A 16,721-nucleotide genomic window follows, 5' to 3' on the forward strand; every position below is an offset into this window, starting at 1 on the left:
GTCTGTCATCAGTAATAATTACCTTCCAGAACGATCTTACATGACTGTATTCCCAAACAGCAGGCATCTTCCTTCGAAATGCGTTTATTGCGTTTCGTCTGCGCGCTCTATTATATGTGAAAATTATTATATACAGTAGCTTCTCCTATGCTTCCTAGTGATGTTTAAAGGCAGTTTATCAGGAAGTGAATTATTTTTTTCTCTCCGACTCACTGGATTGGATACGCTGCTTTATTTGCAAATAATGCGTTATTCCCATTTTGCGCATAAATTGAATTCGCAACTTTGGATGGAAACATAGTACTGACGATGCACAATCATAACTGAAGAAACAGAGGGTTAAATACACAAGGCTTGATAATTAATGGAACAGGGGACAGGTGTGAACTAATCAGAAACCATGACAACTAATGATGAACTCGAACACAGGCAAAACAGTGACAAAGAAAACCATGGCTGAGTCCGAAAGCTTAAATACATTCCAAGGTAGGAAGGCATCAAGGCACGTTCAAAAAGTTAATTTCACTTCCTGTCTCCTGAGATACCGTCATCTGACTGATTTTTGAAGGCAGAATAGATGTATCCTTTGGTGCCTTTGATATCCCACAATCCTATACGTTGCATTCGGTGACTGATGAGCTACAAAAAGAAAGATGGCGTCTGAACTTTGCGGTTGCTGGTCAGTTTGTGTGTAAATGTACATTTTTGACCAAAGAAATGACTACTTTAGTAATTAAATATTTGTTTAGTTCTCACCAAAGTTCTCTCTATTTTGCTGATTATCATTAAACTGTTACGCTGCCGAAATCGTGAGGTGCCTTAATACGCAAACACTGTCTACAGAGTCATTGCTTATAAGAACAGCATTTATTTCAAATTTAAATGGTTTGTACAATTTATAAATGTTTTACTCTCACTTTTGATCAGTTTAATACATCCTTGCTGAATAAATGTATTCATTTCTTTTAGAAAAAAAAAATCTTACTGGTCAAAAACGCTTTTGAACAGTACTTTATTATTATTTATATTATTATTATTTTAAAGCAGTGAAGCTGTTTTGTTTTATTTGTTATTATTTTGTTGTATTATTAATGTGAAATCCTTTTTTCATCAAATTAAAGTCATGTGGTACAACATGCAGGACAAAAAAACAACGTAAAACCGGAAATTATATCATAGAGAGGACCCCTGCATACCCATATGACAAGCCAAGGTTAGTTCAGGTTGTAAAATGTCATGGGATTTGACATTTCCCATGTCAAAATATAATGATATTTATAAATGAAGAATTTTATAATTTGCAAATATTTCTTGTTATTTTATATTTTCCTTCTTCATCAGTTCATTGTTGATAACTCATTGAATTAAGCATATGAATGACTAATTTATCCTCATCTCTTCTTCTGTGCCTCTTGCTTTATTATTTTATGCGACGCTCTTCATAGAAACCCTATGCATGTCAGCTCCCAGGATGCACCAAACGTTACACCGACCCCAGCTCGTTGCGCAAACACATCAAGGTCCACTCCACTAAATCCCTGCAGGCACAGGACAAGGTAACGGTTTCAAGTGTGTGTTTTTGTATCGGGAGACTCTTGTAACAAGCTCACCCTCACTCCATAACTTAATAACCTAAAAAAATATATGCACACACACATCTAGTTAGATGAACTTAATTACCTGATAAATTATGTCACATTGTTTATTGCATTAACTTCATCTGTAATTGTCATCTCAGAGACCTTTGATGAAAATGCCTATTGTTTTATGGGCTGTTCCTGCTTTCCAAACAAAAGAGAATGAAGGAGATCTTTGTGTATTCCCATGGTTTTGGCATTCTAAACAAGAACACATGTGTTCCCGTAATACAGTTAATAAGCAGTGCAGTTCTATTCCTCAAGACGCCAGATGTGACATGCAAATAGCAAACATGCTCACCAGCTCCACTGAATGCTCCAATGAATCAACAACAGAAAGTTTTCTCAGCCTCAGTAAGACTTTGCCACTCTCACAGTCAAGATATAGATCCTTGCAAAAACGTTATGAGCGATACTGCTCTACAAAGGCAAAATGCGGGAAATGCGATACGTTGGAACAGAAAAAATGCTTTCACTTTTTATTTATTTAATTTCTTTGATTTTTAAATTAGTTTTCACACTCTGATTTTCTTTTGGACTTTGCTTGAGCCAAATCCATGTCACAGCAGGACAGATCCTAGTCTAAAGGCTCCATACTGGCCATGACCTGATTTTGACATCTAGTGATTGTGTTTCAGATTGGGACATCAGTGCTTTATATTTTATAGATATGTTTTCTTTATCTTGACAGGTCCAGCTAGGCAATAAGGTGGAGCAGGAAGTTGTGGATGTGAGCCTTGGCTTGCAGCATCTCCATGGCTCTACTCCTTCAGTACACAGCCCAAACTACAGGTGTCCCACCTCCCTCACGAAGATTCATCAGGAAGGCTTTACTGGTAGGTGTGCTTGTGGGCAATGCTGCATTGGGCTTTTTGCTATATGGAAGGCCTGAGAGACATTTTCCAGCTTGTGCTGTATAACTGAAGAAAGAAAAGTGTGCCTGATAGAAATGATTTTTAATGCTGGTCCTGGCATCTTCTTGGCATCCTAACTAACCAGCTTCCACAGAAAGGCATCGATATTTTGTGGAAGGCCCCATGTTTTTCTTTCTAGAAAAAAAGTCGTAAATTCATAACAATTTGAGATGAATTTTATAGTTATGTTTTATTGTATTTTTTGTACTATAATTCTCTGACAATTATTTGTCCAAAATGCTCAGTTCGAACATTGCTTTGAAACACAGAACCATAAACTGTAGTTCTAAATTTCAGAATTCAGAATTTTCAGTTCAGAAAATTTGAAGCTATAATTGTATCAATGTACAGCAGATTTCACAACTAAAAAAAATCAAAATAAAAGATGTTTAAAATAAAAATCTGAATATGTAAAAAAAAGTCAAAATACAAAATTCTAATATTTTAAAACTAAATATAATAGTATAAAACTAAACATAATACCAGTCATTATTATTTAGACTAAAGTAAGATGCATGAGCGACTATAGGATTCATCTGACAGAATGTGACAGCAACATCTACTGTATCTCTACATGCATTTTAAGTCTTTTTAAACCTGAAAACTGCTAAAAGCAACGAAATTGTCAAAGACACCATTTAGTGCATGTTTACATGTGAAAACAAGTGATAAACAGCTCTGTTTGTTCTCCCGATAGTGTCTGTTTTTTTAACTGACTGAGAAATGGCCTCAGATGATTCAGTGGGAGCGCGTTCCACACGAATGCAAATCGTTTAAGAACGTTTTTGCAAACACGTTTGGCCAATTCGCCCAAAAGAATGAATCAACCCACAAGAATCATTACTTCACGAATGATTGGAAACGCTGATTTAGTCGATAGAAATACGGGACATAATAACTGCTGAAATATTTGCACGGAAAACGTTTCTCAGGTCAGTAATGGAGAGCTCATGGTAAGCACAGTGCGTACAGCCACACAGCTGCAGGCTCCACTGGTAAGACGTACAGTAAGATATACACTACCATTCAAAAGTTTGGGTACAGTATGATTTTTTTATTTTTTATTATCAATGTTATAAACAATTTTGCTGCTTAAGATTTTTTGTAGAAACTGTGCTACATTTTTTCAGGAGTCTTTGATTAATAGAATTTATTATCTTTTGTAACATTTATAAATATTTTTACTGTCTTTTAATCAATTTGATGCATCCTTGCTGAATACAAGTATTCAGTTCTTTAAAAGAAATCGTATTGACCGCACACTTTTGAAAGCTAGAGTAAAAGAACCCAATAATGAGGGTAAAAGATGACATTGTGTAACCCTGCACACAAGCAGTCTGTATAATTCCAGCTGCTATCCATTTTTAACCAGTGCACAGAAAAGAAGTTTATATGTGCATGCCATTTAGCATTATAGATGTCGAGTGGAGTATGTGCTCAGAGCAGCGTCCACTCCCTTCCTCATTTCCCTATACCCATCATTTACACTACGTACTATTTCTGACATCAGCTGTTCCGACAAGCTCAAAAGGCCAGTGTTTGCTCAGTCACTGGGCTCACACCATGGGCAAGCGGCCACCACACGCATGTCTCTCACACTCCAGGATCTTTTCCATTCCAGCTGTTTTTCCTTCAGATGCTTGAGACTGAGTCAAGAAGCTGTCAGACAGCGCAGGGCTCTTTTAGTCAACACCTGAAGTGAAAATCCATGAGGGCAATGCACACTAAATGCCTTAGACGACTTTTATAAAAGATGTGACGGACAGACAGAAGCAACAGATATTTCAGTCGTCTAATTCTGCCTAATAAGAAGGAAGCAACTGTTTCGAATAAAGAATGACTGTGAAAGATGTTTAACATCAACAAGCCAAACTGACTACATTATTACATGATTTCTGACCTTGATCAATCAGGAAGAATAAGTTAAATTAAACGTTAATGTTGTGACTTTCAGTTCCCCTTCGGTTCTTCAAATTTTAAACCACATGAATGTAATTTAAAAATTCTAATTTTAAGTTTCTTCAGCATTTTTGCCACTAAATCAGCAAGATTTTACCCAGTCTTACAACACATTATGTGATCTGTATTTTACAGTAAACATTTAAAGGGGTCCTATTATGCATTTTTCACTTTTTCAACTTTAGTTAGTGTGTAATGTTGCTGTTTGAGCATAAAAAATATCTGCAAGGTTACAAAGCTCAAAGTCCGCTCCAAAGGGAGATATTTTATTTAACAGAATACACTTTTCAAGAACTACAACGAACGGCTCGTTTGGACTACAATGCACTTTTTCTGGATCTTATGAAATCATAACGGAATATGCAAAAAAAAGTTACGGTAACCGGCACTAGAGAAGATGGAGAGTGTTGTTGCTGTTTTTTACACCCCAGTAAAAGTTTGTCCTAAGGCTGACGAACTTATTGGTTAAAATGTATTTTTAACACTGTTTCTGAACAATATTACCTCAACATTTGTCTGTGCGCTGTACATTTTACGGAGAACAGCTTTCAGGAGAGAGTACAAGGCAGGCTATATGCACAAAACCTTTTCCTGAAAGACATAGCCATTCCCATTTTGTCAGGACAATCTGTTGTTTATGGATCACAACTTGTAAGTATGTCTTATTATTTGTAGTTGTGTTTTCTATTAACAGTTCAAATTTTTTTGTAGTTGTATGTAGTTGCTAAGCTATGATGTAAATGATGTATTGATGTAGTGTTTACTTGAGCTTTTGTAAGCTCTTGCTTTGTAAGACTTCACCACCCCTTAGGAAAATTATCCATGATTTTGTGATTGATTACTGTTTGTATTACCATAGTTTGTATCCGACAAATATGAATAAATTGTGGATAATATCATATCTATAAGAAAAATACAAAAAAAACGTACCATTCTGAAACGTCCTGTAAAATCCGTGCTTGCAAAGACCGTGCTTGAAATCCGTTCAGCACAATCAAGTCAAGTCAAGTCAAGTGTATTTGTATAGCGCTTTTCACAATACAGATTGTATCAAAGCAGCTTCACAGTATTAAATTAAAATAATACAACAAGGTTTGTTTCTAGTGGAAGTTATTGATTGATAAAATCTAATTAAATATCCCCAAAATATCCCCAACTGAGCAAGCCAAAGGCAATAATCCTCTTGTTCATTAACATTGTCCATTAAGCCACTTGTCCTCACCAAGGCTGCATTTATTTGATCAAAAGTACAGTAAAAAAGTTATATTGTGAAATATTATTACAATTTAAAATAACTGTTTTCTATTTTAATATATTTTAAAATATAATTTATTCCTGTGATGGCAAAGCTGAATTTTTAGTCTGATTTGTTGCTCAAGAAATATTTCTTCTCAGTGTTGTTTGAGTTCATATTGAAATCTGATTGTAAAAGACTTAATCAATGTCTCCATTTGCTCTTAATTGCATTGCTGTCTTGAAGAAGCAACTGTGAAGTAACTGTAAAGAGATCTCATTTGGGATTTTTCTTCTTTTTTTCGTTCCTGTTGGTTTACAGCATACTCAGAGGAGGATGAATCGTGTAGCAGAGTCTTATCCGGAACCTCCAGTGTAACTCTGGAGCAGCCCAGAATGGAGCACAGCAGCATCAGCCTTCACAACCATCTGCACAATAACAAGCTCAATCAGACGAGGTGAGGATCTTGATTCTTTTGTGAACAAAGTGATACCCATGTTTTTGAGTGCACTATTTTGCATTGTGATGATAGTGGACATTTCGGTGGCAAACATTAGTCGGCCACCCCAGGATGGCATCCTAGTAACGCCACTGCCTCAGAACATAGCATAATATACATTTTAGCAAACATAAAGCATGGAATCCAGTTTGCTTCTCTGATACATATGGGAACAGTTTTACTTGAGTCTAATTGGCTATTTGTCACTGACTGGAGGACTCACTCCATCTGCAGTGCATATATGTGCGTCAACCACAGCAGTTAGCAACATGTGCTTATGATGTGAAACATAAAAAAAGCACAGCCGATGAGATGGGAGCAAATCGTCCCTGCCCTGAGAACGAAGACATTATGATGTGTGGCAACACGTTTCCTCAGTAGAAAAATATGATCATTATGCTTTCGCATGGGTCTTTTTTACAACACAGTTAACCCATGACCCGTGCTCTCAATATTACTGTTGCGCTGTCATGCAAATATGTGCCGATTGTGAAGGGATTTGATCTAATCTGGATGTCTTGCATTAAGATCTTAAGCCATATGGACAATTCAGAGATCATAGGGATTTTTTTGTTGCAATTTTGGTCACTGTTGTGGTCACTACTGTGTCTTGTGTAAATTTTGGTTCTTAGAAAATGCTTTAATAATTATTCTTGTCATTTCATTTTTCTTTATTGTTGTTGTTAAAGCAGCATATTGTTATGTTGTCGCTCACCACAAACAGGCAGTGTTTGTTTCTGAACGTTTGCTTATCCAGACGTGTCCGGAAAGGGAACACATGCCATGACTTGCTTTATGTAAACAACAATCACTCTTGAGGTGATGTGACAAAAACACTGTGCAACAAACTCTGTGTCTGTAAACAGGAAATGTGTTTGATCAAATAACAAAACATATCAGCAGAGCCTACACTTCCTGCACACTATTTGTTGCTAGCTAACCTACCATTGACTATGTGACAGAAACATTGAAGGCTTGGGTTTGTGATCCCAAAACAGAAAGCTCATTTTTCCCTAAATGGGGTTTACATGATATTAAACATTTTATAACTAAATCATCTTTTCTAACTCCCGTCATCAGAATCTGATCCCATTGCAAAATGTGTTTCGTTTGGCAAAAAATAAGCATTTAGGAGACGTTGCTTACTGAGTATTGTTGTTATTTCAAAACCCTGTTATGAAATGTGAGATTTGGAGTGACTTGTGGTTGATTTTTTGTGTGAATGTGGGTGTATGTTGATGGACTTTCTTTTAAAACATGTATCAGAAAAGATTCTAGCATTTAGAGTTCCTCTGGATATTTGGTCTTGCATCAGTTATTAGCCATTAGATCTTCCTGTTTGATTTATGTTTGCATTAAAATATATGGGTAGTTGAAATACTCTGAATATGACATGTCCTGCAGTTTGACCAGCTTGATTTCATCTAAAACTATTTGAGCATTTTCCACATGATTTTATAATTTATGTGCATGCTATTTTATGACCTCATTTTAAAGGACTTTTTGTACTTTTTAAAAACGCATACATCACTTCACACCACCATTTACTGAAAAAGTAGCTAAAAAAGTGATTAAAATTGTGGAAAACTTACACACTTTTCTTTTATCCATCGAAAAGTTTAGGGTCAGTAAGATTTTTATTTTAAGAAAGATACTTTTATTAATCAAAGATGCATTAAATTGATCAAAAGTAGCAGTAATTACATTGTTACAAAAGATTTATGTTCCAAATAAATGCTGTCAATTTCTAAAAAAAATCCTGAATTTGATTAGTTTCCACAAAATATTAAGCAGCACAACTGTTTTCAACATTGATCATGATAACAAATGTTTCTTAAGCAGTTAACTGGTATATATAATGATATGTAACATAAAATATGGCATAGGATCATGTGACACTGAAAACTGGAGTGATGGCTGCTGAAAATGCATCTTAACAGGAATAAATGAGGATTTAAACATTTCACTAATGTTTTTACTTTATTTCTAATCAAATAAATCTAGTCTTGGTGCTTTTAGAGCTCCTTTAGTTGGCAGAGCAATGTTTGATAATAGTAATAACTTTTCTTCCACCTGTATGTTTAAAACGAGGACTGTTGGATCCATAAAATCTTTTCCAAGGTGAAAGTTCCTGCCCTGTAAAGTTGAGTCATTTCATTAACTTATTGAATGACCTCCTCAAACATGCCAAGATACGTTACCTACAAGTCTTTAAACAGGTCTTTCACTTCAGTGTGCTTGCTGAATGTAACGCACTGTCAGCTAAGAGGAGGATCAATGTGATTGGTAAATTGGGATTTTTAAACGCTACATGAAAGATTCCTCTCATTCCAGCCTAAGGGTGCGTACGGGCAGCTGGCTGTGATTAATGCATATAGAGAGGCTCGCTGTAAAAAATATAGAGAGTGGAACTGTTTTCTGAGTTTTGTGCTGACAGCCGCTCTATTGGGACTCGGCCCTCTGCTCCACACACATGAGCAGCACTGCAGCACTGCAGCGCAACGCCTTCCCCCTCCGAACGCACACAGAGCACTTATCTTCCTCTTATACTCTGTGATAGGACACAGCACCACAAACCAGTAACATGATGGATGGATGGACGTCTCATAATCTGTGTTCATTTGACCAAACCCTTTGAGCTGACAAGTTTTTAAAATCCAAGTATAAGTTTAAGTTCTAATATAGTGGTGGGTAAATTGAAGTTACATTCAAACCAGTAAAACGTATATATTCAGGAACATCCAGGCCAAATATTTGTGTAGCCTACTAAAACAATCAAATTGAACTGAAATGTATTTTCCCTGAATTTTTTCTGTTTTTTTTTTCTTAGACTTGTGGACCTGTACACAAAACATTGTCAAAAACATGAAATAAATTGAGCAGTAAATAATAATGAATATTATTCAATTAATAAAATTGAAAAAATGAAATGTTATAACCTAAAATATTTTTTTATAACAAAATAAAGATTACAAGATTACAAAATAAAAACGATTATACAGTTGTGGTCAGAATTATTGGCACCCCTGGTAAATATGATCAAAGATGGCTGTAAAATGTAAAAAATAAATCTGAATTGTTTATCCTTTTGATCTTTTATTTAAAAAATGCACAAAAATCTAACCTTTCATTGAAGTAAAATTGAAAATGGGGGGAAAATCACATTATGACAAATGTTTCTCTCCAAAAACATGTTGGCCACAATTATTGCCACCCCTAGAATTTTTTTTTTTTTTTTTTTTTGTAAAATAACTAAGTATATTCCCATTAATATTTACTTTTGTTTAGCACACCAGGGTGTCTAGGAACATGAAATCGTCTAACTAGACTTCTTTTTTCACAGGAATATAAATATGAGGAAACACAAAGGCCAAATTCCCCTAATCATACATCACAATGGTAAAACCAAACAATATAGTTCTGATGTGCAGCAAAAGATTGTTGAGCTTCACAAAATAGAAAGTGGCTGAAAGTAAAGCATTGAAAATTCCCATTTCCACCATCAGGGCAAAAATGAAAAAGTTCTAATCAACTAAAGACGTTACGAATCTGCCTGGAAGAGGACGTGTGTCTATATTGTCTTAATGTACGGTGAGGAGGAGAGTTTCAGTGAGATTACTTGAGTCTTTGGGGTCAGAAAGGCTAAAAAAATATACAAACAACTCCTACATCACCACGTTGTTTGGGAGGGTTTCAAGAAAAATCCTCCTCACTCATCCAAAAATAAATTCCAGCATATTCAGTTGTCAGACATGGCTGGAACTTCAAAAGGGACCGGATTCTAATTCAATGGTCAGATAAAAAAATAAAATAAAAAAAGAGCTTTTTGGCAGAAAACCCACCAGATGTGTTTGGTGCACACAGGAATAAAAAGTACCCCATGCCCACGGTTAAATATACCGCTGGATCTTTAACCCATTTGTGCCCAATTTTTTCTGAATGGTTTCATGCATATAATTGTTAATAATGTCCTATGTGAACATGTTCTGCATTTATTTTCCCCAGGTTTTTTTGTTTTGTTTTTTCTTAAATCATATTTGAATGTGCGGCAACTATTGCCGATGGGCAAATATGTTGTATGCACCCCCTCAATGTAAAATATGAATAGGAGGAGAACATTTGGCATTTATCTCATAACAACTGCTTTCAACAGATCAATCTTTATTCATAAACAAATTTATGTATAAAAGTTGAAGAACATTTGATGCAAACCCAAAAAAACTGCATCTAGCTTTATAATCTCTTGAATATGAAAACACAACAAATCCATTTGCCTTAACCATTGTGCGCTGTTCAGGGTCTTTTTGACCCACATTTCTAACTTTCATTCATGGGGATAACATGGATAATTTGACATGGTTTAATAACAATTTAGTAAATTTGTTAAAAGTAACAAATTATCACTTTAACCAGTAGATGGCTGCAGAACTATTTGCTATTTGACTAACTGAAAGACATCTTTTCACAAGTTTTTCCAGTTGTATTCATATCGACATATTATGAAATCACAATTATAATAATAAAAGTTACTTTTTGTCAAAGTTTAGGCACTTTTTGTACAAAAAAAAAAAAAAAACATCTGTTTTTCAGTAATGTTATATTATGATTAGAATCAAATGAATTTTATCAATGGACAAAATTCATCCTCAAAATCAGAAACAACACAAACACACATAGACAGAAATGAATTGGCACACTTTAAATTTGTACAATTATATGAAAAACAGATGTTTGAAATAAATGATAAACTCTAAAAACTCCAACTTTTCTCTTTGTAACATCCTGATCAGGTTTGATTCTAATCATAATGTAACGTTATTGAAAAACTGATTTTTTTTTTTCAGTACAAAAACTGCTAAACTTTGACAAAAAGTAACTTTTATTGTTATAATTGTGATTTCATTATATGTAGATATGAATCTATCTGGAAAAACTTGTGAAAAGATGTCTTTTAGTTTGAAACTTTTAGTACTTTAAGAGCTCTGCAGCCATCTACTGGTTAAAGTTATTTTATTTTTTTATTTTATTTATTTTTTAGAATTTCTTTTCTTTTTTTTAAACATTTTGTGGAGTAAAAATGTCCAAATGTGGAGTAAAAACATTAATAAACTGAGTAAAATTACATTTGTTTAAAATATATATATTGTTTCAAAATTACATTTTGTTGCCTGGGGTCTCTCAGACCCCAAACAGCCCGACTGTAAACCGCAAACGAACAGCACACAAGGGTTAAAGTTGTGGAATATTGTGCAGAACAAAGTGCAGCCATAACAGGGCATTGTGTATCAAAAAGTTCAATGAAAATAAATAAATACAAATAAATAGATCTATATAACAACAACAAAAAAGGCAAATAACAAAAATAACAGTACATACAGACAATTTATGAACAGTAGAGATGTCATTTAAAGGGTTAAGTTATGTTTATGCACTAAACAAGACCAATAACCTTGATTTATTAACCTATTAACACAGTATACCCCATTTTCCCATGATATATGTACTTACAAGGCATTTGCCCACCGGCAACTATAGTTGCCGCTTGGACTTTTGACTAAGTATACAAAAAACTATAGATCTCTTGTAAGATTTGTTTTGTTTGGATAATTCTAGAGACCTTCATGATTATGTAGATATATATATGTCAACAAAAAATACTTATTAGTAACATGAAAATGACCTTTCTTTTGCCTTCGCCATGCTTCCTGGAAGTAGGGGTGTAGGTAGTTGACAGCCTCATGTGACAGGAAGGAAGTGAATACCTTTTTTTCTTTTCTTGAAATCTTTTATTTGGTTGTTTGCTTGCATGTCATTGAGACATAAAACATGGATAACATCTAGAAAAATACTTACAAAAGGAAAATGACAATTATGCACTGCGGTAACTATAGTTGCCGGTGGGCTTAAATTGGTTAATGTTATGGGCCTATTTTTTTATTTTATTTTTCTTGAGGTCCTCTGGACATCTTGTTCAGACACTTGGTATCATGGATTCTAGCAAATACCAACCGATGAAAAATTTTAAACTTACGGCCTCTGCTAGAAATTTTATAATGGGCCGTGGTTGGATCTTCCATCAGGACAACGTTCCAAAACAAACATCGAAATCAACACAAAAATGTGTCACTGAGCACAATATGAAGCTTCTGCCATGGCTACCCTAGTTCCCTGACCTCGGGCCTCATTTATAAACGTTGCGTACGCACAAAAGAAGGCGTACGCCGCTCTCTACGCAATAATTGGTATTTATAAAAAGCAAACTTGACGGGGAAATGTGCGGTCCTTCACGCAAACTCTGACCCAGGCGTACGCACACAAAAAAAGTGTGAAAGTGTGTGAAACAGACCGTTGTGTAAAAGAAATGGCAATACTGCCTCTCATAAATAACATGAAGACTTCACAAAGCAAGTCTTACAATTAACAGCCTACACGAACACCCGTTTGATCGATCTGCAGTGTAAAACAAACAAAATCAAACGAAGATTACAACAGAAATGCAAATGAACACATATTTGCAACAAGAAAAGTGAAATATGTTCTGCAATAATATTGGCATGTTATGCAATTCATCCTCATAACACATCTGTAGCTTGTCAGATGCAATCAAATGGATGGTAATAAATGTCCGACCATTTCTTTTTTATTTCGGCCACGGTCCGAGGTTGTGAGGCTGCAGCATTAACGGCGTCTGCAACCTTTAGCCCCTCAAGTGCCTTTTTGGCATTAGTAATGCCCACACTGTGCCCTCCAAACAACATTTACTCCTCTTTTCCACCTCGCCAACAATAATTTCTACTTCACATTGAGTGAAGTTACGTTTCTTGGTTTTCCTCTCTGTGTTTGCCATGATTTCGCAATCGATGAATATTAACTTGTGGGCGTTTGACGGACTATTTATGGGCAACTATGGGCGTGACATGAAGCCGCAAAAGCTGCGCTACATTTAGAATTGATTGTGATTTATTAAGGGAAAACTGCGTAGGATGTGCGTGCGCACGGTTTTATAAATCCGAATATTTCTGTGCGTATGTTTCATCCGCACGCCACTTCTGACGCAAATCCTACGCAAAGTTTTATAAATGAGGCCCCTGAACCCTATAGAAAATGAGTGGGGTGAACTGAAGAGAAGCAGCACCAACATGGAGCTGGGGATTCTGTATAGAGGAATGGTCTCTGGTCTCTTGTTAGGTGTTCTCCAAACTCAGCTCATCTGTTTATGACTGGTTAGTTGACACTGGGGTGTAGCTCTATTTATGCTGATGTGAGTTATATCGACAAAAGAATCTTGTTGATGAATAACACTGAAGATCTTCCAAAAGATGCTTAGGCCGAACGCCCTCTGGCCTCTCTGCAAGGGACCACATAATTGAAATGATGCTTCTTTGCAGGCTAGCTGTGAGTCCCTCTGAGATAAAGCCTATGGCTCTCAAGAGGAATGAGTTCGAAATAGAAACATTCTTTCATCGGTTACTGAACTCTAGCTGGATTCACGTGCTCATTCCTCTTAGTTAGTACTGCATGTGAACTATTTGTTTTTATGTATCATGACAATCTTTTATGATTTTTTTTTTAAAGTAGTTCATGGCAGAATTTGACATGCACTAGAATGAATGAATGAATGTAAAATTGATAATTTTATTCTTAATGCATTTTTTATCCTTGATACACTATATTTGATCTATGATTAAATTCATGCAACAATGAATCATGGGACTTGAAATGTAATAATTTGAAGGTCATTAAATACATTTTAGTAGAAGTTAAGCATGCATGAATTTAAAAGCAACTGCTGTTTTCTTTCAGGCTTTCTCCACTGGTTTGTGGAATCAACCTGGTCAGTGGTACCAATGAGCTCCAGTTGGTCTCTGAGAAACACAGCTCCTTCCTAAACCCACATCAGAAACTCAACCAGATGTTTAATGAAGTACCAATAAATCAGCACGGTAAGAAAGCTATTCTGTATTACCTTCATTAATGCTAAAAATTGGTGAAAGGCATTCTTCACTCTGCTGGTTTTTATAGTCTCGATATTTCCGCAAACTGACAACTTGTTGGCACCAATGCTGGAATATGCATTAACTTTACAAAACGCAGCAGCGTTAGTCAGCAAAGTAAGTCTGGGACAAAAACCTCGTTTCAACTGATTTTACGGCCTGTTTCAGGAAGGCCTTCATTTACGGGAACACAGAGCATTTCATGAAGAGGTTCATTGTTGCTGTTTAAGATTTATAGTTGGATTTACTTGTTTCCTATTGTCTACGTGGTTAGTTTATAATAACAAGTGGCAATGATTAAAATCTGGCTCTGTTAAATCAGTGTTCAACGACAGCTCAAAAACCGCTAAATTAGATAATTTAATCGGATCCATGTGCATGTTGACTTGGCTGGAAAGATGATTAGACCCCTTTGTAAACAAAATGTGAGTTTTTAGGATGCTTCATAAATCCTTTAAATATTGAGGTGATTTAATTTGAAAAAGATGTTTGTCCTGTTTTATTGGTGGAATATCAACTAGGCCTACTTTGTAGAAAATGTAATGAAGAGTTCAGATGCAAAAGCCTCTAAGTGCCATCTGACATTTTCTTCTAGAATGATAATTTTTATCAATCTCGTATATTTAAGTTTAGTAATTTCACTTAAATGACAATTAATAGGTAATCTTCATTGCCATTTAAGTGAAATTATTGAATTTAAATATACGAGCTTGATAAAAATGATCATTCTAGAAGAAAATTTCTTTTGCATCTGAACTCTTCAAATATTTAGCTAATTCTGTACTTTCTGTGTCTTTGTCTAGTTTTTCAGGCCACTTTCAATCGTGTTGAGCAGATTTCCAGTAATGAAAGAGATGATCTGCATAATTTTGACCAAAATGGATTTCCTTTTACTTGTATAAACTCCTCTGGTAAGTGTCAGTTTATGTCAGTCAGCCTCCTAACCTTCATCTCTGGTTCAGTTCTTCAAACCTCCCTCTTTGTTGACAGGATACAGCCTAACTCAGGACATACGGTAGATGAGTGGGAATCGCCCCTGCTCGCTGTCCTGCTCCGGTCGGGATCTATTTGAACACTGCCACGGACAGATTTGCTCTCTATAGACTGAGACACACATTTGACCCACCGCACCTGAGAGCAGCAGCGTAGGAACGAGGAAAGCATGGGCTTTGAGGAAGTGGAACATCATCCACTGAGAGATTCCTTGAGCATTGAGTCAGAGAAAAGAGAAACTCCTTGGCTTGGGCACTGGTGGTGGTGGTGGTGATGATGATGATGATGATGATGATGATGCAGCCTTATGCTTTGATGCTGAACAGACACTGTAATTTTCTGAGTGTGAACAGAGAATGTTAGGAGATATGCTGTTTACATTGATTTGGTAACATGACACATTCTTTTATAATGTTTTGCTGTATTTTCAAACATTAGTTTCATGTGTGATGCCTGTATCACATCATATGGGTATATCATTTTGCCTTTTTCAAATAAATGACAGAAAAAATCTGTCTGTCTATCTATCTATCTATCTATCTATCTGTCTGTCTGTCGTGCAACCTGTCTATCGTTCTGTCAGTCCATCTATCTATCAATCTATCCGGATAGTTTCAGGGGTTTGACCATGAAATGCTCGTCCGCAGGCTAACAGAAGGAGAATGCTTCCATCTTGTGGTTAACTCGAATAATAACTCCTAAAAAGTTCATCCTCCTTTTACTCGCACTGTAGGCTAGTTTAACTTTCAGCTAATAAAAAAGTGGCCAGGTTTCTGAAATCAAAACCTCCAAGTCACTTCCTAGTTCATTGGTCCAAAAAGATCTCATTGAAATCTCATTTATTAGGCTATAATGATCAATATTATAATAATATTATGCGTTGCGGAACTTTGGCGAACGTTTAAAATTGTGTGCAAATCATGATCAGGCCCTTTTATGTAATAGGCCTAACGTACATACAAATAATATTACTTATTACTTACAAATAATATTACTTATTACTTAATATTACTTAATTTAACATGGGTAGTTATAATGTGACTACCTTGAAACCGATAGCTTTGTCTCTTCTTTAATTATTGATGATAATAGTGATAGCTCATCGATATGTCTCGTCGTAAGTTCTTCATGGCTAAAGTATTGGAGCCAGTGGAGCGCGTCAGCGCAACCATGTATTGTAATCAGTGTATATCGCCCTCTGTTGGTGAATATAATCACTAACTTACACGACTGCTTTGGCAACCAGCAGTCTATGATGGTCGGGCTTTTGCAGTGTATTTTCGGGTTGTTTTGAACGTGCTGTAAAACGGGGGCATTTTCGGGGACCGCTCTTAGTAGGAGACAGAACTCCAAAAACCGGGACTGTCCCCGGAAAACAAAACAGACTGGTCTGATCAGCCTAGCTATTAAGCAACTCTGGGTACTTATATTATTCTTATATTATTCTAAAGCTGATTCTAAAGTTCAGCTCTTGGTAGGACATTTTATATA

The 16,721-nt window shown here is 35.7% G+C and overlaps 1 protein-coding gene across 2 annotated transcripts in view; it reads left to right on the plus strand.

Annotated features, from left to right (window-relative positions):
• The window catches only part of glis1a (GLIS family zinc finger 1a), a 32,810-nt gene extending 17,050 nt beyond the window's left edge, over positions 1 to 15,760 (plus strand). For both annotated transcript variants that reach the window (XM_084411817.1, XM_084411816.1), the window contains 6 exons: positions 1,446 to 1,556; positions 2,329 to 2,473; positions 6,066 to 6,201; positions 14,047 to 14,186; positions 15,041 to 15,148; positions 15,228 to 15,760. In XM_084411817.1, coding sequence (XP_084267943.1) covers positions 1,446 to 1,556; positions 2,329 to 2,473; positions 6,066 to 6,201; positions 14,047 to 14,186; positions 15,041 to 15,148; positions 15,228 to 15,256 — 669 coding nt within the window. In that variant the 3' untranslated portion in view covers positions 15,257 to 15,760. The remainder of the gene's footprint in view (positions 1 to 1,445; positions 1,557 to 2,328; positions 2,474 to 6,065; positions 6,202 to 14,046; positions 14,187 to 15,040; positions 15,149 to 15,227) is intronic.
• Positions 15,761 to 16,721: the final 961 nt, after the last annotated feature.

The sequence above is a fragment of the Rutilus rutilus genome (assembly GCF_951802725.1).
Source record: "Rutilus rutilus genome assembly, chromosome: 6".
Lineage (NCBI taxonomy): Eukaryota > Metazoa > Chordata > Actinopteri > Cypriniformes > Leuciscidae > Rutilus > Rutilus rutilus.